The 18,091-nt window shown below is 42.2% G+C and overlaps 1 protein-coding gene across 10 annotated transcripts in view; it reads right to left on the minus strand.

Moving 5' to 3' along the window:
- Window positions 1-14,167: 14,167 nt before the first annotated feature.
- KANK1 (KN motif and ankyrin repeat domains 1) overlaps window positions 14,168-18,091 on the minus strand; it is a 129,443-nt gene continuing 125,519 nt past the window's right edge. For all 10 annotated transcript variants that reach the window (XM_040089478.2, XM_040089476.1, XM_040089480.2 and 7 more), the window contains 2 exons: window positions 15,616-15,714; window positions 14,168-14,989 (listed from right to left, as the gene is read on the minus strand). In XM_040089478.2, coding sequence (XP_039945412.1) covers window positions 14,927-14,989; window positions 15,616-15,714 — 162 coding nt within the window. In that variant the 3' untranslated portion in view covers window positions 14,168-14,926. The remainder of the gene's footprint in view (window positions 14,990-15,615; window positions 15,715-18,091) is intronic.

Raw genomic sequence — 18,091 nt, forward strand, 5'->3', positions numbered from 1 at the left:
AGTTTTGTCACTTGGCTCTTAATACACAATCCCCCAGGCAAAGTTTTGTATTCAAAGCAGAGGATTTTCTTGATGCTTTCTGGCAGCATATAGATTTTTAGGTTGTTTTTTTCTCCCCCACCTCTATATTTATGTTTCTAACAGTTTCTATTTTCAGGTTATACTGCAGGTCTCAAACTGCCTACACCTCAGCAGAAGGAAAGGTTTTCTTATTGGACAAATATCTGAACCCAAATCTTGCCTTGGAATGCTCAGTATTTACAAGATTTTAAAGTCGGCCTTACAGCTGCTCTCTCAGACACTTCTCTGTGATGATATATGGAGTACTGGCACAAGGAGCATTGCTCCAGATCCGTGAAATCTGATAAACCACTGATGGCTTTTGCTAAAAGTAATTTCAGTCAAGCTGAATCTTTCATTCAGACTTAAGGCTTTAAGTGCTTCATGGGCGCTTAGGGATAAGGAGTTTCAGTGTGCTGCTTGGTTCTCTTGTCCTCAAACTCCTTTTTCTTTTGCAGTTGGTGGGGGTTGTTTGTTTGTTTGTTTGTTTTTGGCAGGGGTTTTGTTTGGTTGGTTTTTGTTTTGTTTTGTTTTTATTTGGGGGGGGTGGTGTGTGGGGTTTTTTTCCCCTCTGGTGCCCCGGGCTCTGGCCTTACTGAGTGAACAACTAAAGCCATTTGTAGTGCTGCCACCATTTGGGTATTTGCTGCCTTTCCTCAGTGAAAGTAAGGAGAGTACTTGGGGTGGTGGTCCACAGCTTGCCAGCAGCGGAAAAGCTGCTGTGCCCATCTCCCCTTGCAAAGAACAGGGCAGGACAAATTGTATATGCTCTTCAGCACCCTCAGTGCACTTTCTTTTTTCTGGGTACAAATCCATACCCACTGGGAAGATGCCTTAATGGCCACCGAAGCAGTGTGCTTATTTACGCTCTGCTTGTCGGTATTCTCCCCAAAGAGAACCTTCACATCAATAACTTGAGATGAGCCACAGCTGAGAAGAGTCACCAGCGATGGGTGCCTAAGCAGAATTGTTTGTTTGCAAGATAGACACTAATCAGAACCTAGAGTTTAATGCCAGGCTATGGTAAAAATTACTTAAGTGAAAATAAAGAAAACCCTGCATGTTACAGCCAAGGGCTCTTCCCCTTCATGGCTGTGGGGCCAGCCAATGAGATTGGCCCACACTGCTCAATAAAAACAGGGTTCACTGGAAACAAAATTCATGTTGTTACATTATGCCAAATAGAACACGAAACCACAGCAGTTTTCAAGTTCAGTGAAGCAAATAGAATGGAGATACTTAGAAAATATGTATGCTTATCGTGTTTTCTCTCTAACTACTTTTACTAATAACGTGCATAAAGGGAAAAAAATTACCGTTTTTTACACTAACACCTACATCCCTCCTTTCCTCGTTTGTTCATGCAAATTGGAATAATTTCATTGCAGATGTAAAGGCTGAAGAAAAAACACTGTCAGCTCCTTGGAAATTTCAATCATTGTTAATAATTGACTTGGATAGCTATTTGAAAGCATTATTAGGTCCAACGTATAAAATAGAAGTTAAAAAGTGAGTGTGGTGAAAACCACTGAACTGCTTCTTCTTAGTATTCATTGTTCATTTTAGGCACACTTGAAAATTAATTGGATCCAGTGACTTAGAACATTGAAGACTGTTGCATGACTCATTAAGCTGACATTTCTAACATTCCTAATTCACACAGTAAGAATGATAGAGTCGCATAAGCCATCTATACATTTGAGATCCTTCATCAGGGTAGGACTACAGAAGAGTATGCCCTTAGTTCTGAATATCATCATCAATTCAGCTCCAAGACATCTGTAATGGAGCTGAGTTTGATAGACTGCCAGAATATGAAGAACTAAGCTCCGGCATCTTAAAAATAGGCAATGCAATTAATTGCTAATTTTTTATTTATGGTCTTTAATGTTTTAATGGATACAGTTAAATTTCCACTTCACTGAGCAAACTAATTGGTATTTAAAGGAAGAAATAGATCCTTTCAAATTATAAAGCACTTGCTTTATTACCTATGCCTTCTCTAAATGGTGCAAGTTTTTATTATTTTGCATTCTTGATCTCCAGAAACTTAAAACTGTTGAAATTCTGTCATTCTGGAGGATAATTACAGCTGAGGTAAGGGAAAGGGGCAGGTTTTGCTATGTCAATTTACTATCCATCCAGTTTTTTTATTTGTTATTTGTTGTTCCTAATTCTGATGCTCAGTAGAAGCAAAGTAATTGTTACAATATCTCCTGATTTATTTTCATCTTTTTTTTTTCTTAAGCCTAAATAAATATATTTTTCACATAATATACTGCTCTCAGAGGAGCATTCTGTGAGACTTCCCATTAAAATCAGTGAGAGTAGCACACATGCTTGAGAGCAAAGTGGTGTGCTGCTCTTTCCCCGTTTCTTGCTGTTTCCCTTAGGAAGCCTTTCAGATACACTCAGTGGGGCAGGGGTCTCAGAATTGCCTCTGATGGCTTGAGAGTCTAGACAGTGTTAAAGGAATAAAGTAGGTCTTAATTAAAAAGCCCTTCAAAGGATACACCTTGGGCAGCTCAAGAGCCCGGCCAAGGCTACCCCCAAGATGGACAAGGGGTCACGAGGTTTCACACTTTTATAAGTTTTGGTGCATTTACATATTGCGGTTAATTGTAGAATTACAAGTTCAGGTTACAAAGTTCTATCCTCCCAGATTGCTCTTCTCAATTTGCTGTTGTTTGTACTTTTTGGCCCGAAGGTGAGATGGTGTCCTTTGTTCTCAGGCTGGAAAAGGATTGTTTAGTCTAACTACCCTGTGAAGAGAACTTGCTAACACTTTATATGAAATTCAGAGTTATACACCAATGCAGTACAGAATCTGGAAAATATGAAAGCTAAAACTGGAGGCATCACCTCCAGAAACAGCTGAGCTCTTCCAAATATTTTAATCAAAGCCAAATGACTGTTACTTAATCAGCCATGCTGTGAAATGACTTGATGTGAGCCGATGACCTTTTGTGTCTCCCGGCATGGGAGAGAGGCTTTTCTTCTTAGCTGTCAGACAGCCTCCCTTCTCCTAGAGCCTCTCCCATTCCAATCTCCATGCCCCAGAGTCCCCAGAGCAGCTGAGCGGTTCGGAGGTGGTCCCCAAATGCTACGGACAGTGCATTGGGTCTTCCCACCTTCAAGCGTTTGTGTGTCCATCCCACCTCCATGACAGAAATACAGTCCAGAGAAAGGACCTGGGAGATCTGTGTCCCAGGAAAGGTGTGCCTATCAAGTAAAGCTTTTCTTAGTGCTGTCAAGATACAGATAATCAGAGCACTTAGTTGGCTTCCTTGGGCAGGAGCTTGCTTCTATCACTTGGGTGTTGGTCAGCAGTGTTGGGGTTGATGACCTCTGTACATCATGTGAGCACAATTAAGAGCAATTGAGTTCCTCATAGTGTTGTGAGGAGCTGGTAAGGAAGTTCACACACTGTTAAAAATTATTTTGATTGTCAAGCTAATAGTTTTTATTAGGCTGGCTATGTCTAGACGCTGACCTTTTAAGATACCTTAAAAGGTGAGGGAAACATTGTATGAAAATTAATTAGACACCTTCATTTTCTGTAATTCGTATGCAAACAGGGCCATTTGCAGATGCCAAAATAAAGGTGTTCTTAGCCCAGTTCAGTCATCCCAGCTAAGTGCATGGAAATACTCACATTGTCTGAGTAAAATACTGTTAAATATCCTCGGAGTTTGAAATTGTAACAGATTGCACGTGATGAGGTTGAGAAGAAGAGTATCTTCTGTGCATGGTTGTTTAAGTCATTATTTTCTCTTACCTGTTTTCAAGAAACCAAGGCAATGAGATTGCCTTTTCATTGGAAGGCAGTTTCTGTGAATTTGCAATAATGACATCTAAGAAGGTTGTTCATTAGGCACCTAAGGTAAGTAGGGCACACCTCTAGTATTTCGTGAGTCTCTATTGTAAACATAATAGCCCATAATTCCTCTCTGCAGGACTCACTGTGTTGTACTGTGTGAATGCTACATACCTTAATTACCTGCCTGGATACTCACTTTGCTTTATGGCCCATCAGCTTGCTGATGTTTTGGTGCTCTGGGTGAAGAACACAAACCAGCTTTGAGTGGCTGTTTATTCTTATGGGCTGTAGTGAGATCCCTCCTAAATTTCTTCAAAGCAAATTTGAGGGGTAAAGTGAGAAAGTGAGAATTACACGTACAGACACACATACACCATACACTTTTTTTTTTTTTTTTTTTTTTTTTTCTTTTTTGAGAATACACTTGGTTACAGTCATGATATTGTTGAGGTAGGAGCTGTTATCAAGGGTGGCAATGTTATTAACAGAGAGTATCTTGTACTTATCTTTTATTGCCATTCAAAAAGATGTCTAAAATAATTGTTATTATCAATTCTAGGGGGCATCAATTAACTTCCTAAGATGGTCAAAATAACTGATGTCTCAAACCAAGTCATACAAGATTGCACTGTTAATCATACTTTAAAAGTGATGTTGGTAAAGGGCAGCAGTGGAACACTGAAATTCAGAAGTGGCCTCAAAACAGTAGTTAATACAACCCCTTTCTTAGCAGGGGACAGAAGGAATGACCTAAGCACACTTAGTTGTTTGGGTGCTATTGAAGTAGTTGTAAACAACCTCATTGTGATGTGAGACTCGTTAGTTTCCTTACTTCAGATACTTTCAGACAGTTTGCGTGCGTTACATTTCAGGATGAGTTGTTTGGAATAACTACTTCCTCAGCTCAAGTGTTTATGTGCTGGAGAAGGTGTCCAGCTCAGCTTGTTTTGATGTTTCTCGGTAACGGTGCATTCCAGCAGCTGACCATTGGAGCCCCTGTTCAGGTCCATGGTAGGTGATAGCCTGTTTGTCAGGTTTGTTCCTGCCTCTGAAGAACGTATTTTCTTGCAGGCTTGAGGAGAATATTGATCTGTTTGTGTGGAATGTCTCCTACGCCAGATTCTGTGGCAGGTGATTTTGTTAGCATCCTCGAGAAAATCATGCTGCAATTTGAAGAGAACTTTAATTTGTAGCACAGAGATAGATCTCAGAGGCTGGGGTAGCCATCCAGTACCTCTTGGGTAGACTAGTTCCATGCAAGTGGAAGGATGCCACCCTCAGAGGTTTCTCAGAAGGTAAAACCAGGCTCCTGAACTTTTTCCATGTTGACTTTGTAGAAGTCTTGTGGTTTAGCACAGGGTTGCATAGCAAGGTTCCTTTCTCTGTCTATGGAGCTTACATTTCTGTTAGCAATTTTTTTACAATGCTCATCCTTCCTCCCAAAGGTAGTTCTGGGCTACAGGGCACAGCATTTTTCCGTTTCCTGACACCAGCTCTTAGGAGAATACTGCTTGGTTTCTTTGCACAAAATTTGGGTAGAAAGCAGTGGGCTGCTAATTCAACATTAAATTAGAGAAAACAGCTGAGACCAAGATTTGCGTGTGTCAGGTCATACATGCAGCCCTAATGTGTCAGCAGTTGAAAGGGGATTATTAAAAGAGGAGGAATGAATGAAATAATACCAGAATACTAAAACAAACAACCCCCCAACTCAACCAATCAGAAAACCCCAACCCAAACCCAAAAAGGGACACATAAAACCCCAAACCCCAACAAACCTCTGTAACTAACTGGTCTGTCTGAGAATCTAGTTGTCTCCCTCTGCATGCCTGCAGGATTTATCCTGTCTGCAGAGGTCTCCCCACTCCACAGAAAAGTCACGGGGGAGGCTGAGGCAGACGAGGGAAGGGGAGCAGCCAGCATCTGCTAGGATAGCCGCTGGGCTCTCCAGATCTACAGGGCACAGTGGGAAGGCACTGCATTTTGTCCACCCAGCTTAAAGGAGGCACTCACAGTCGTATCTACAGAGTGTTTTCAGAAACTCACACACATCCCCATTTTGAATGTCTCTTCTTTGTTTTCAATTCTTGACCGTATTCTGACCAAATATGAGTTGTGTGAAGGCCAGAATAGGCAGTTACCATATGAGACAAAGATGGAAATAAACTCAATATTCATTTAAAAATTCACCCAAATTTCCCAAGAACTAAGACCTGTTTTTGCAGAACCAGCCTAGAGAACTTTCTGTATCTCTTTGCCTTGTCTCTTTGCAAACCATCTGCATGGCTTATTTCAGCACTCACATAATGTGAGATGTTTTAAATTCCTTATTTACAGGATTTATCTCTTATCAAAACAAAACTAGCCTTTTAAACTTCTTCCTTATTTTCAGCTTCCAACTTTTTAGCGGCTGTTGTTTGTTCTGTTGAGGGTGGCAGACTTTGGACCTGTCTGCTGGGAAACTCTGACTGTAAATGGTGTCAAGTTGCATTACATCTTCCAGTGTCAGGTGCCTCTGCTCCATCTGAAATGGACAAAAAATGCACAGACCTTTTGTTGTTGTTGTTGTTCTGATCACACTGCCAATTCTTGTTTAAGCAGCTCTCTGGCAAGTTCTCTTTCATCATTACAGATTTCTGACTTTTTGTCATTCCCACAAATTCATAATCTTTTTCCTCAGTTGCTTCAATCTGGTTTTGCTAAAATGAGCCTCATTTTGTCGTACCGTGTTTCTAATCTCTCCCAATCTCTGTGTACAGCTGTTCTGCTCACAGTTCTCCCAAATCAGCTTCTGCTGCAGAAGGCATTAACATGCTTCTTGCTCCTCCTGCTAGACTAGTGATGCAGATTAGGCCGCCACAATAAAGGGCCTCTGAACAGATGTATCTGGTTGGACAGGAAAAGTCTCATGATAAATTTGCAAGAATGAGTGCATGGTGGTGGAGTGGGGGCAAGCCATTTCCAGGGCTAGCCCCTGCCTGCTCAGTAGCAAGGGACTTTGACTGTCTGACTCCAAGTCTCACTCATGCCTGGGACTGGAGAAAAGTTGCCTTTCCAGCCCCAGAAAATGCCCCAGAGCAATGCAGGGGTGCTGCAGGATGACTGCCAGACACAGCAGGTGGTTTTTCATGCCTGAAAGAAAGGTGGGATACCATAGCCAGGAAGTAGAGGAGGATCTTTCCTAATCTGCCTGTTCCGCCATGACAAATGAAATCTCATGCAGATGATAAAAAAGAAATCTCATGTCTTCATCTCAGTGAAGATAATGTGGCTCAGTGAGGAAAGACAGCATTACTGGGGAAGCATGAGCTACCCTCCCAGCTCTGCAGCTAGCCAAGGCTTTAGAGAACACGGCAAGGGCTGTTTCTGCAGCAGTGAAAGGCTGAAAAAAAATTACCAATTCGTCTCCTAGAAATACCTCTTTGCTACTTACATTCAGATCAGCACTTGGAGATTCCAAAGCACATACACAGCTTTGAAAAAAAAATGTTACTCCTCATGTTATCTAAATAATAATACTGCAGATGTGTGTAATGGTGTTTGGAGTACATGGACACTGAGGTTTGTCATTCATGGCTGAATGTATTTAATCATACTCTGCTTAAGTATAATGAGGCCCTTACTTACAGGTCTCTGCATAGAAGTCCTTGAAGGGCAGTTTTGTATGGCAGGAAGTATTTAAAAAGGCAGTTTGTTTTTTCTGGTGTTGGTAACCAAACATGCACAGATAGGGTTCTCAAGAGGAATGGCTGCCACTCGCCCAGTGGCACAGGGTGAAGCAGCAAAGGACTGGTGTGTAAAATGATGGGGAAAGAAAGGTCAATCCAGAGTGCCTGGCATTGCCTCCACTTGTTTTAGACCCCAGGTGAAGTGTGCACAGCAGGCACCAACTACCTAAAGACTCCTGTTTTCCCTAGAGACCCTCTCATTAGTGAGATCTCTTCAGGGATAATGCATAGGGTGGGGGGGTTGGTGTGTAGAAACACACCAAACCAGAGTTCAGTTACTTCAACAGGAGTAACTGAAGATGGTTAAGGAAATAGAACATTACGACAGAAGTTTTGAGACTTCCATTAATCACCTGTAGTAAGGAACCATCTGATATATTGACAAAGGTTTGTTGTACTGGGTTTATATGGCCAGGTTTTGGTAGCAGGGGTGCCAGGAGGGTCCTTCTGTGAGATGATGCCAGCTTCTTCCCCAATTATCCAATGGAGCCAGTGCCAGCTGGCTCCAAGACAGACCCACTGCTGGCCAAGGCCGAGCCCGTCAGTGACAGTGATAGCTCTTCGAGCATAGTATGTGTAAGAAGGGGGGAAAGCTGCTCAGCAACAGCAGCTGGAAGACACGAATGGGTACATTTGAGAGAAACAGCTTTGCAAACACCAGAGTTAGTGGAGAAGGACGGGGAGAGGTGCTCAAGGTGCTGGAGCTGAGATTGTCCTGCAGCTCCTGGTGCAGACCATGGAGAGGCAGCTGTGCCCCTGCAGCCCATGGAGGTCCATGGTGGAGCCAAGATCCACCTGGCGGAGCAGGTGGATGCATGAGGGAGGCTGTGACCCTGTTGGAAGCCACTGTGGAGCAGTCTCCTGGCAGGACCTGTGTGTCATGGAGAGAGTAGCCCATGCTGGAGCAGGCTTGTTGGCAGAACTTGGGATCCTGCAGGAGACCCACACTGGAGTGAAGAGCTGCAGCATATTGGAAGGATTCACGGTGGAGAATTTGTGGAGGACTGTCTCCCATGGGACAGATCCAATGCTGGAGCAAGGTATTTTGCCTGTTACAGTAACTGGTGAGGGATTTCTCCCTGTGCTTATCTCAACCCACCAGACTTTTCTCTCTCCCTGACCCTCAGAGGAGGGGCATGATGAGTTGTTTTGGTGGGCATCTGGCATTCAGCCAGGATCAACCCACCACACATTGTTACAGCTGTGAGACAATACTACTTTGAGCATGACTTACTTACATGCTTTGTTTTTGTTGCCTAACAACATGGCAGGAAAACAGATGTACTCTTTTACAAACAATTTTAAGAAATTGTTAGAATCATCTCTGAAAAACAAATCACCAGCAAGATCTTCTTAGTGTTTCCTGACTAGTTTCTTAGAGAGAGGTTCCCAAATATTTGTGCTGGTGGTGTGCAATTCTGCAGCTCCTTCAACAGCACTTTATTGTCCAGTGATGTTCAAGGTACTGATACACTGGATGTATCAGTGTATTTACACAAACTATTGTATTTACACAAACTAAAACCAACCAGATGGCTCAGCTTTAACCAGGCACTTCTGTTCAGTGCACATGTGCACAAAGACACTGCAGCCAAAGTGAAGTAAGGCAGGAATTTTTAAATTGACTTCCCCAGGCATTGCCTTAAGTTGTGAGTAGTAAAGGCCAATACTTCCACAATTCTAAACTGAAATACAAAACAAACCTGAAACTGGGTACTTTTTTAATCTAATTTCACTGTGGCCATTTCTAAAAACATTTAATGCAAAATCCTCCTTGCAGGTTTTCCAACATTGTTCCTTGGCCCCTTACTTTTGTCTCTTGTCCCACACCAGGCCTTCAGAGACAAGCCCCAAGCATCACCATGTGAACTGAACAGCTGAAAGCATCTCTTTTTAGTGAGGTGTTGGAGTCCAGGGCATTCCTTTGGCTGCCCTGGAGGGTCAGAGACATGGACAGGGGGGTCTGGGACCCTGGCCCAGAGTCCAGAGGGACACTGGCTTTGATCTCAGTCCATGGGAGAGGCTTCCTGCACTGCAGGAAGCATTGCAGGCCACAAGAGTGTGAAAAATACTAGTTTAGCTTATCACAGGGTGAAAAAACAGTAGATTTGGGTTTTTAGCATTGAAGTGAATGGGGGCAAGATGGAGGATTTGGGGCGTTGTCTCCTCCTTCTTCTTTCTTCTTCCCTCACTCCATTTTCAGCAGTGACAGTGGCACAAAGTAGTTTAAGGAGATTGGGTCAAAGCAGAGATGACCTGTTTAGTATTAGTGATAGGTATTGGCAAATAATGATAAATAAAGAACATGTAGCAATTAGTATAAAAGATAGCAACAGCCCAGTCCGGGAGGAGTCGAGGAGTCACCAGAGGCCCGAGCAGCTGCACAGACCTTTGTAAGGCACCAAGAAAACTGTAAGATAAGAAATAATAAACGAAGCACGCAACCTTGAAAAATCAGAAACTGAAGACTCCGTCTCTTTCTTGCATTTAGCTCAGAGCTTTGCAGAGGGCAAAAAGACTCTAAAACCACCTGAATCTCGGGAAAAAAAAACGAGAGTGAGGAATTGTTTGTAGTTAACACACCTGGGTGCTCACAGAAGAGCAGGAAGGGATGGAATTTACAGACCTGCACTGAGGAGAGCTGTCTGCAGCTGCAGTACGCGCATGAATGCTGTTTTGGCCAGCTTTGCTGGAGCCTTTCAAAGGCAGGAAGATGCCTGTAATGTTTGGGTTGCTTCCCTTCCAGGAAACAGCTAGTCCTGTGTGTCAGGGATTGGGGCCAAGGCTTGCCTTCATTCACACCACGGTTGGACTGGACTTCTAACAGGCTTCTCAGCCAAAAGTATGAGACACCAGGAGAAATGGACTGAAAAGCTATTTCTAGAATAACTTGAGTTCTTCCAGCTGTATCAAGAAGGTAAGACCTCCAAAAGTACGTCTTGCAAAAAATGCTTTGTTCATTTGTTGAATTTAGATGAGTGTTTTGTTGGCTAATTTCCATAATGTAAAACTCCATACAGGTAACTCCCACCTTTTAAGTGACAGACTCACTCACTTAATGTATGACAATGTAAAAAGACAGTGACATATCTTAAAATCTTGAAAAACTGCCAACCTCTTATGTATTCACTGACAGTCAGAATTCAAAGGTGATGACAACATCACACTTGGATATACTGAGAGTCAATCAGCATCTGACCTGAAAAACAAATGCCACTGAGAGCGTGTAGGGGGAGCTCAGGCCAGAGCTGGCATGCATGGTAAACCTCTTAATCCCAGCACCGGTGATAAATGACATCCAGCATTAGTAGGTGGAATTAAACTTGGCTTGCAGAGGGCATCGGTGGATACAAACACTTTTGGGAACCTCTTAGCTATTTCCTGGGTAAGGGTCCAACTTCCACACTATGAACTGCTTCAGGGGTCACCTCCTGGAGCTGGGAGAACCACTTAAGAAAATTCTAAAGGAAGCAATTATTCTTATTTTGTACTTCTTATTTTTTTAAAGTGCTTAATTCATAAAGTCTACCCTAATAGAATTTTAAGCCAGAAATGACATTCACTGACTTTAGTAAAAATAGTCAAGTTGATTTTGTATTTTTCATCTATATTCACTAACACATCCGAAATTTTGGTTCCTTTTGGCAATCTTCCTGATATGGCATACCACAACAGCCTACTTCGCCATACAACTAAAGTTGGGGTTACTTTTAACAAGGCATTTTAGCCCAGGAAAATGAGGTTTTGGGGTGAAACTGAACTTGGCACAGAAATGCAGAGTTCCACAGCTTCATTTAACAGTTTCTGAAGCTCTAGGCAGTTAGTTTCTTTTGCTTACCAGGAAAATGGCACCTAAATAAATCCAGGCACTCCAAGTCACATAGTCTGACACTTGTATGGTGTTAGGGTGGTCAGATTCCTCCACAGATTTCTATCACTTAGAAAATGTTTTAATTTCTGATATACCCCTTATATTCAGAATTGGAGGAAGAAAACAAAAAGAAAAAAGGAAGGGATGTTTATTCCACATTATTCTCCTTACGCTTTTGTTGCAGGTAAAATAAAAAAGTATTTTAAGTACATTTGGTGATTCTCCCTGTGTCATTAGTCACCTAAACTACTGGACTAATTGTTTTAAACTCTTCTGTGATATCCCTCATAGGATACCTAGAAATCCCATCAAGCCCAGGATTCCCACTGATTTGTGGAGGGAGAGACAGAAATCTGTTCCAACATGGAAAATAACAGTCATGGCCCTCTGCTCTGGAAAGTTATTATTCATGGGCATTTCACATTCTTTTTTTAGCTCCAATATGTACAAAGAGGGGGTTAGGCTACATTATGTATAAACAGCATGTGCAAATGAAACTCAGTAGCGCAGCAACAGAGATCATAGTTTAAAAACTATTTTTGGGGCAAAGACCTATTAGACATGTTACTAATTAACCTATTTCCTACAGCAATACAGAGGCACTACTGAAGAGGACATTCTCAGATGGCTCAGCACACTCTTTATCAAAGTCAGACTTTGGAGCATAACCTATGTGCTTTAAAACTGCCATCATAGTGTCTCAGAATCACAGCATATCTCAAGTTAGAACAGACACATGAAATCCAACTCCCTGCCCCTTTAAAGATTACCTAAAACTACTGTCATGAGATAAAGGCCAGAGTTAAATGTATGATCACTAACTCCCTTAAAAAACCACAAGCAGTCTAGTTTTGGTCAACCCAATGCTAAATAAAAATAACATTCTTGGTAAAACTGAAATTAGAAACCTTTTTGTTCTCCAAATTCTGTCCTGAAAGTATCTCTCTCTGCTAGACAAGAATTTAATTCATGAGATACAGGCAAGTATGCATTAAGTAAATGAACTAGATTTTCTGTAAAATTAGATTAACTTCTGGAGAAAGATTAAAGCAGTCACCAGTTTTCTCCACTTCTCCACCTCAAATATTCCATCTCTAGCTCTCTAGCCCTGTGTGTACTTCAAACTCATAAAGACAAGAATAGATTATCTTGACTTTGCTCTCCAGACAGTTGTTCAAACTGGGGCAGGAGATGGCAGATCAACAGATCTGAAAAAGACTCAAAAGCAACTCTTGCCATGCCCAGGCCAGGGAGATCCAACTTGAACTAATTCTGTTTAATGGTAAAACCACACAGATCCTAAGTGAACGAGGAATTCATTGGGAAGCTTGCACTGCTGTTGTGCACTACGTGTGACACAATCTCAGGTCATTGGGTGGATGCAGCACCCTGCTACAGAGGACAGCCCGCATCCACTGACTCTTGACAGATGGCAAAGTGAGGGACATTTTTCTGGCAGTGGTTGATTTTTTTTTTTTTTAATAATTTGTTTGTGTGGGGTTTTTTGTTTTGTTTTGGGTTGGTGGGGTTTTTTTTGTTGGTTTTGTTTGTTTGTTTTTGTTTTTGTTTTGTTTTCCCAGCTGTGCTGCTGCTCTTTGCTGTCTGCCTTGTGTCAGAGGGAAGACCTTATGTCCACAGTAATTTGGCTTGCTGGATGATGTGCCTCTATACCCAGCATGTAGGATCCAGGTGAGAGAGCACCCACACATTAACAGAGGCCAGGTGAAGAGTGAGAAGTTGGCCAGAGAGGTGCAAGAGTAAAAACTGACTGATGTCAAGGGCCAGGGAGGCTTGTTTGGGACCACTCTGCTGTGTCCCCCCATCAGAGATACTTCAGCTGCCCTTGGCCCAGGAGACACTCCAAGCAATGGGGTATTAGTCTGCTTATCACACCTGCAGTGCTTGGCCAAACCTCTCTGGCTCACAGAGGCTTCTTGGCATGCCAAGGCACCAAGTCAATGTAGGGCCGGTGAGAATGGCTTCCGTGGGTCCCTGTATTAAAGGGAAAAGTGACAGAAAAGCTCTTTGGTGAGGACTTGGGGAAAGAAGGACAAAGGACAGCGAGTAACAGAACTGTTCAGATCCCCTGAAGGAAGGCGCTGAGGTGTGTTTCTGTCTCATCAGGTAGGTCAGAACTCACAAGGATACACAGGCATCAGCTTAGGACTTGCTTCCATGCCATCTAAAAAGCATCCCCTTCACCAAGCTGCCAGGATTGTCTGTAAGATAAAGCTCAAGGGCGTTTATTTCAGTCCAACTGCTTGAACACAGTCCTTCGACACCTCCCCAGGACACTTCACATGGCTGAGAGAGGTCACTTCTTAACCAAACAGCAAAGGGTGCAGCCTGTGCAGGACAAGCAAAGGCAGATCACCTTGGGCAAAGCTCTTCCAGTCAGCAGGAAAAACCTCAGGTGGGCACTGTCCAGTCCTCCCTGCCCTTTTACCAATTTAGTTTGTTTTCCTGCCGCAGCTGTAACGTGCAGCATTTCCAGATGATGACAAATCACAAGTAAAACAGGAGAGGAGTAAAACAGCATAATGAAATTTTATTCTGAAAATATGGCAAGAGTCTAAGGCACTTCAAACATTTCAATACACTTGACTAAAGTGAATGTGACAAGGTAATAGCATTCCATAAATACGCACCAAGAACTACACTCAATTCCACGCAAGGGGAATATACAGCTGGTACCTCTAATTTTATTCTCCAATAAACATGTATGGAGCTTACAGACTGAAACATTTAATAAAAATATGGTAACAGGACATGTAATTCTTCATGTAGGTTTTAATTATTAAGGAATATAAAATGTTGAAAATACTGTGTGAGTTAATTTTATAGATACTAGTATCTTTTATATAAAAAGTTATACATTATCCCCAATTAGCAACAACTTATTTAGTGAACTTCAGACCTGACAAGAGGCTCTATCCCCAATACCTACCCACTCACCCACCAGCTCAAGATCCACGGAGCTGACTACATAAGCAACTGCAACTTCTGAATTTCAAAGTAATTAAAAACATGAAAATCATGTTGGAATGAAATTTATGAAAAGTTTACTGTGATGAAACCTAGGCACAGTAAATATGTTTCAGAATGACTAAAAATAAGCCACTGCATGGATAGCTTTAGAAGTCTTAGTCTGCACATAACATAAGAAAGGATAATCTACAACAAAATAAAACATGATTTATGGCAGTGTACAGAAAGATGAGTATGTGAGCAAAAGAACACTTCTGGCTAAGGTTCTCCACTGAGCACTAGTTAACTATATGCTTGCTTCAAGTTTACAGTTTTCTACCTTTAGCACTAGATCTCTGCTTTCACTTTGCTGGTGAGTTCAGGCACAAGACAATTACATTCAGTATCTGTCTCAGTAAAACAGTAACATTTAGCAGCTTAAAGATGGCGTAGAGATTGTTTACAGATATTTATACACTACTACTCAAACGTGGCTCTGTGGGTGGGACCAGGAGATGTCCTTCTGCTAAGCCTAGGAGTGCCCTGAAAAAGAAGAAAGAACAGTTAATCAAATAGAAATTATTCCAGCCAGCTGACAGGAAACACAACACTCAGAGTTATTCCATTCAATTCCTTACCTACAATTGTACAGATTTTTTTTTTTTTTTTTTTTTTAAATTTTAGGAAGAAAAGTGTCAGATATCATACAGCCTACCAACTCAAGTGCACATTGTTTAGACAGTGAGGTGTTCAGCAGCAGTTCATCAGGAAAGCGAATCAGGGCTAAAGGAGAGGTAGACAGCTGCCAAAACACCTAGAACGGCTATGTTTCAATTTCCAGGTCAATAATTACCATTAAAATGATACAGCAGCACCTCTGCACACCAGCCAGAATCAGTGAACCTTGCCCATGAGCAATCTGTACCCCTTGGTAATTAGGAGGAGAAGCAGGAACTATCCCTCAGCCAGGCTTCAACCTTCTGCAGTCAACATGTATTTTAAAAGGTACATTCCACTTAACAGCACAGATACCGTCTTGCAAATAAACTCAGAATTTCACGTGCCTTACAGCTGTGCAGCTGTCAGGGAGTAAATTTCCTGTTTACATTTCACTATAATGTTCAACAGCAGCGAGTTAAAACATAACCTGCAGGAGGCTGTGTACTAACCGGTGACTGGGTTTTGGAAAAGTTGACGTGGGCATAGAGGAGAACTGCTATGTCCTTATGTCCAGCTTCCAGGGCTATTGAAAGTGCTGTGCTGCCATCCTGAGAGAAGAAAGGAATAAACAAGAGAATTAGTGCTTGTATGCTTTAAGAGATCTCTTAAAAGCCCCATCAGCCCACAGAGAAGTGAAGTTATTAAGTGGAGGCCCTACTGCTCATACAGGCAGGTTAATTTAGAGTCTTGTTTAATTTCTTTTGTTTCAAGCCTTGCACTGCTGTTTCATGAGGCAGTCCAATTGTCAAAGCCTCATAATTTCTCTAAACGAGGAGTCTCGATTATTGCTGTGGAAGAATGAGCACACTGTTATCACAGCAATGTTATATGCAGTGCTGTGTAAGACCAGAAGATTGGGCTGTCTCAGAGAAACTACAGTGTCAGTAACAAGTAGAAGAGATGATAAGGGAGGGAAAAATGCTAGTCAAATATAATGATAATTGCTGTGTTAAAATGATAATTGTTGTGGTATAGCTCCCATCAACGCTAGAAGAAATTGCACTCATAACTCCAAATGCTCCTTGATGGAAGTCTAAATACAAACAAATGGACTTTCCTAGTCAAATACTGCCACCTCAGTTTCTCAGAAGATACCATTGCCTTCAAAAACCACAGCTATTGAGGGTTCTAGAAGCACAAAGCGCTTTGGCTGAAAGAGTATTTTACTGGTCTGCTGTTTTTTCTTTGGATCATGTTTGGTCCAGGAAGACACAGATGTCAGGCAACCTGTGATGTGAACTGGTGCTTGGTTCACTGCCTGGTTTTTGGCTCCTGCACACAGAAGTCTTTACAACAATGCCAGTATTTGAAATGTCCCACAGGGATGGAGCACACATTCCAGCAACTGCTGTAGCACTGGCATTGGAGGGGATGGCATCATTTTTTAAATGGTAAACCCTTTTTGCAGCATGGGACACAATGGACAGTGTCCATATGGAGAGACTAAAGGGAGCAATCATACATAAAGGTAAATTGTCCTGAACAGACAGGGCTGTCTACTACAATGCAATATAATGCACGACAAATGCACAGCTAACACACTCCAGCCAACACAAGTTCTTAAAGAGAGGTGCTGAATTCACTGCAGCAGGATGATGCTCAGCTTACTACTGATCATGCAGACTGGAAAAGCATCACTGTGACACTCAGAATAACTAGGAGAATGCTAAAAATCTCAATCCCACATAACAGACAAATCTGTGAATAAGCACTGTGCTTGGGAAACTATCAACCAGGCCACAGGAATAGTTAAGGATCATATCCCCATAAAGACTGTAATTATTGATTTTGTATCAGATAGTGCTAACAGCATCCAAGCAGCAATAATCTAGATTGTTCCTGACAGTGTTTGTTAGACTGAGGTCTTCTTACATTTTCCTCTCTGGCCAGATGTTTCACACCACTAGCACTACGAGGACTGAGCTGCCTCCTGCAGCAGGTGGGTGACTTTGATGCCTTAAGCTTTAGCTTTCATGCTTTTCAGATTCTGGGCTGCCTAGGGGTGTATATATTAAGTCCTGGTCAGCTCTCTTCACAGTGTAGGGAGACAAAACAAATCCTTTTCCTGCTGAGGACCAAGGACAACTTTCAGGCCCAAAAGCACAAACAACAGTGGCTGAAGGGACGAACAAGAAGGATGGGACCTCACAAACCTGAAGCTGTAACTGGACAATTAAACCCTAAAATACAAATGGTCTAAACCTTATACAAATGTAAGACCTCATGACCGGTCAGCCGTTTTGTGACCATTTTTAGTCCACCTTGGGTGCAGCCCTGGTCAGGCCCTGTCCTGCCTAAGGTGTATCCCAGAGGCCTTTCAATAAATACCTACTTTATTCTCTAGCTTTGTTTCAGGTCAGACTTCCTAAGGCATCAAATGAAGAGAAATTATGTCCTTGCCTCTCTGCAACAGCTTCAACAAATAACCACCTACTGCCCTCACAAATCCCAAACCTAGGCCCCATTTCAGTGTTCAGTGGGTAAAGCAATAACAAGAAAGGAAAAGTATGCAAGAAATGTTGTTAACAAGAACACAGTGGTGGCAAGAAACAAGCTAAATAAATGTTTTCTAGCTTGAGAAATCTAAAGATCAAATTGTCTGCTGACAGTGTAAGCTGCAACGATCCCTGCAAACAAGAAACATGCAGGGGTCTCACTTGGCACTGAAGTCACAGCCTGTGTCCATTTATTGTCAGGACAGTGCAGCTCCATGAGTAAGACTACAGTCTCAAAAGTCATGGTGTAGGAACAGTGTGAACATCCTTTCAAGAGAATTGTAGGGCTGATGTTTGCCACGGGCACAGAAAAGCAACACAGTGAGGCCCTAAGTCACCAGAGAAGGTCCTAACTGAAAACTAGAAATCCCCTTTGAAAGGGCGAAGGAATGTGAGAGGGGAAGATGTTTTACTATGAGCTAACAAATGT

Source organism: Hirundo rustica, chromosome Z, assembly GCF_015227805.2.
Source record: "Hirundo rustica isolate bHirRus1 chromosome Z, bHirRus1.pri.v3, whole genome shotgun sequence".
Classification (NCBI taxonomy): Eukaryota; Metazoa; Chordata; class Aves; order Passeriformes; family Hirundinidae; genus Hirundo; species Hirundo rustica.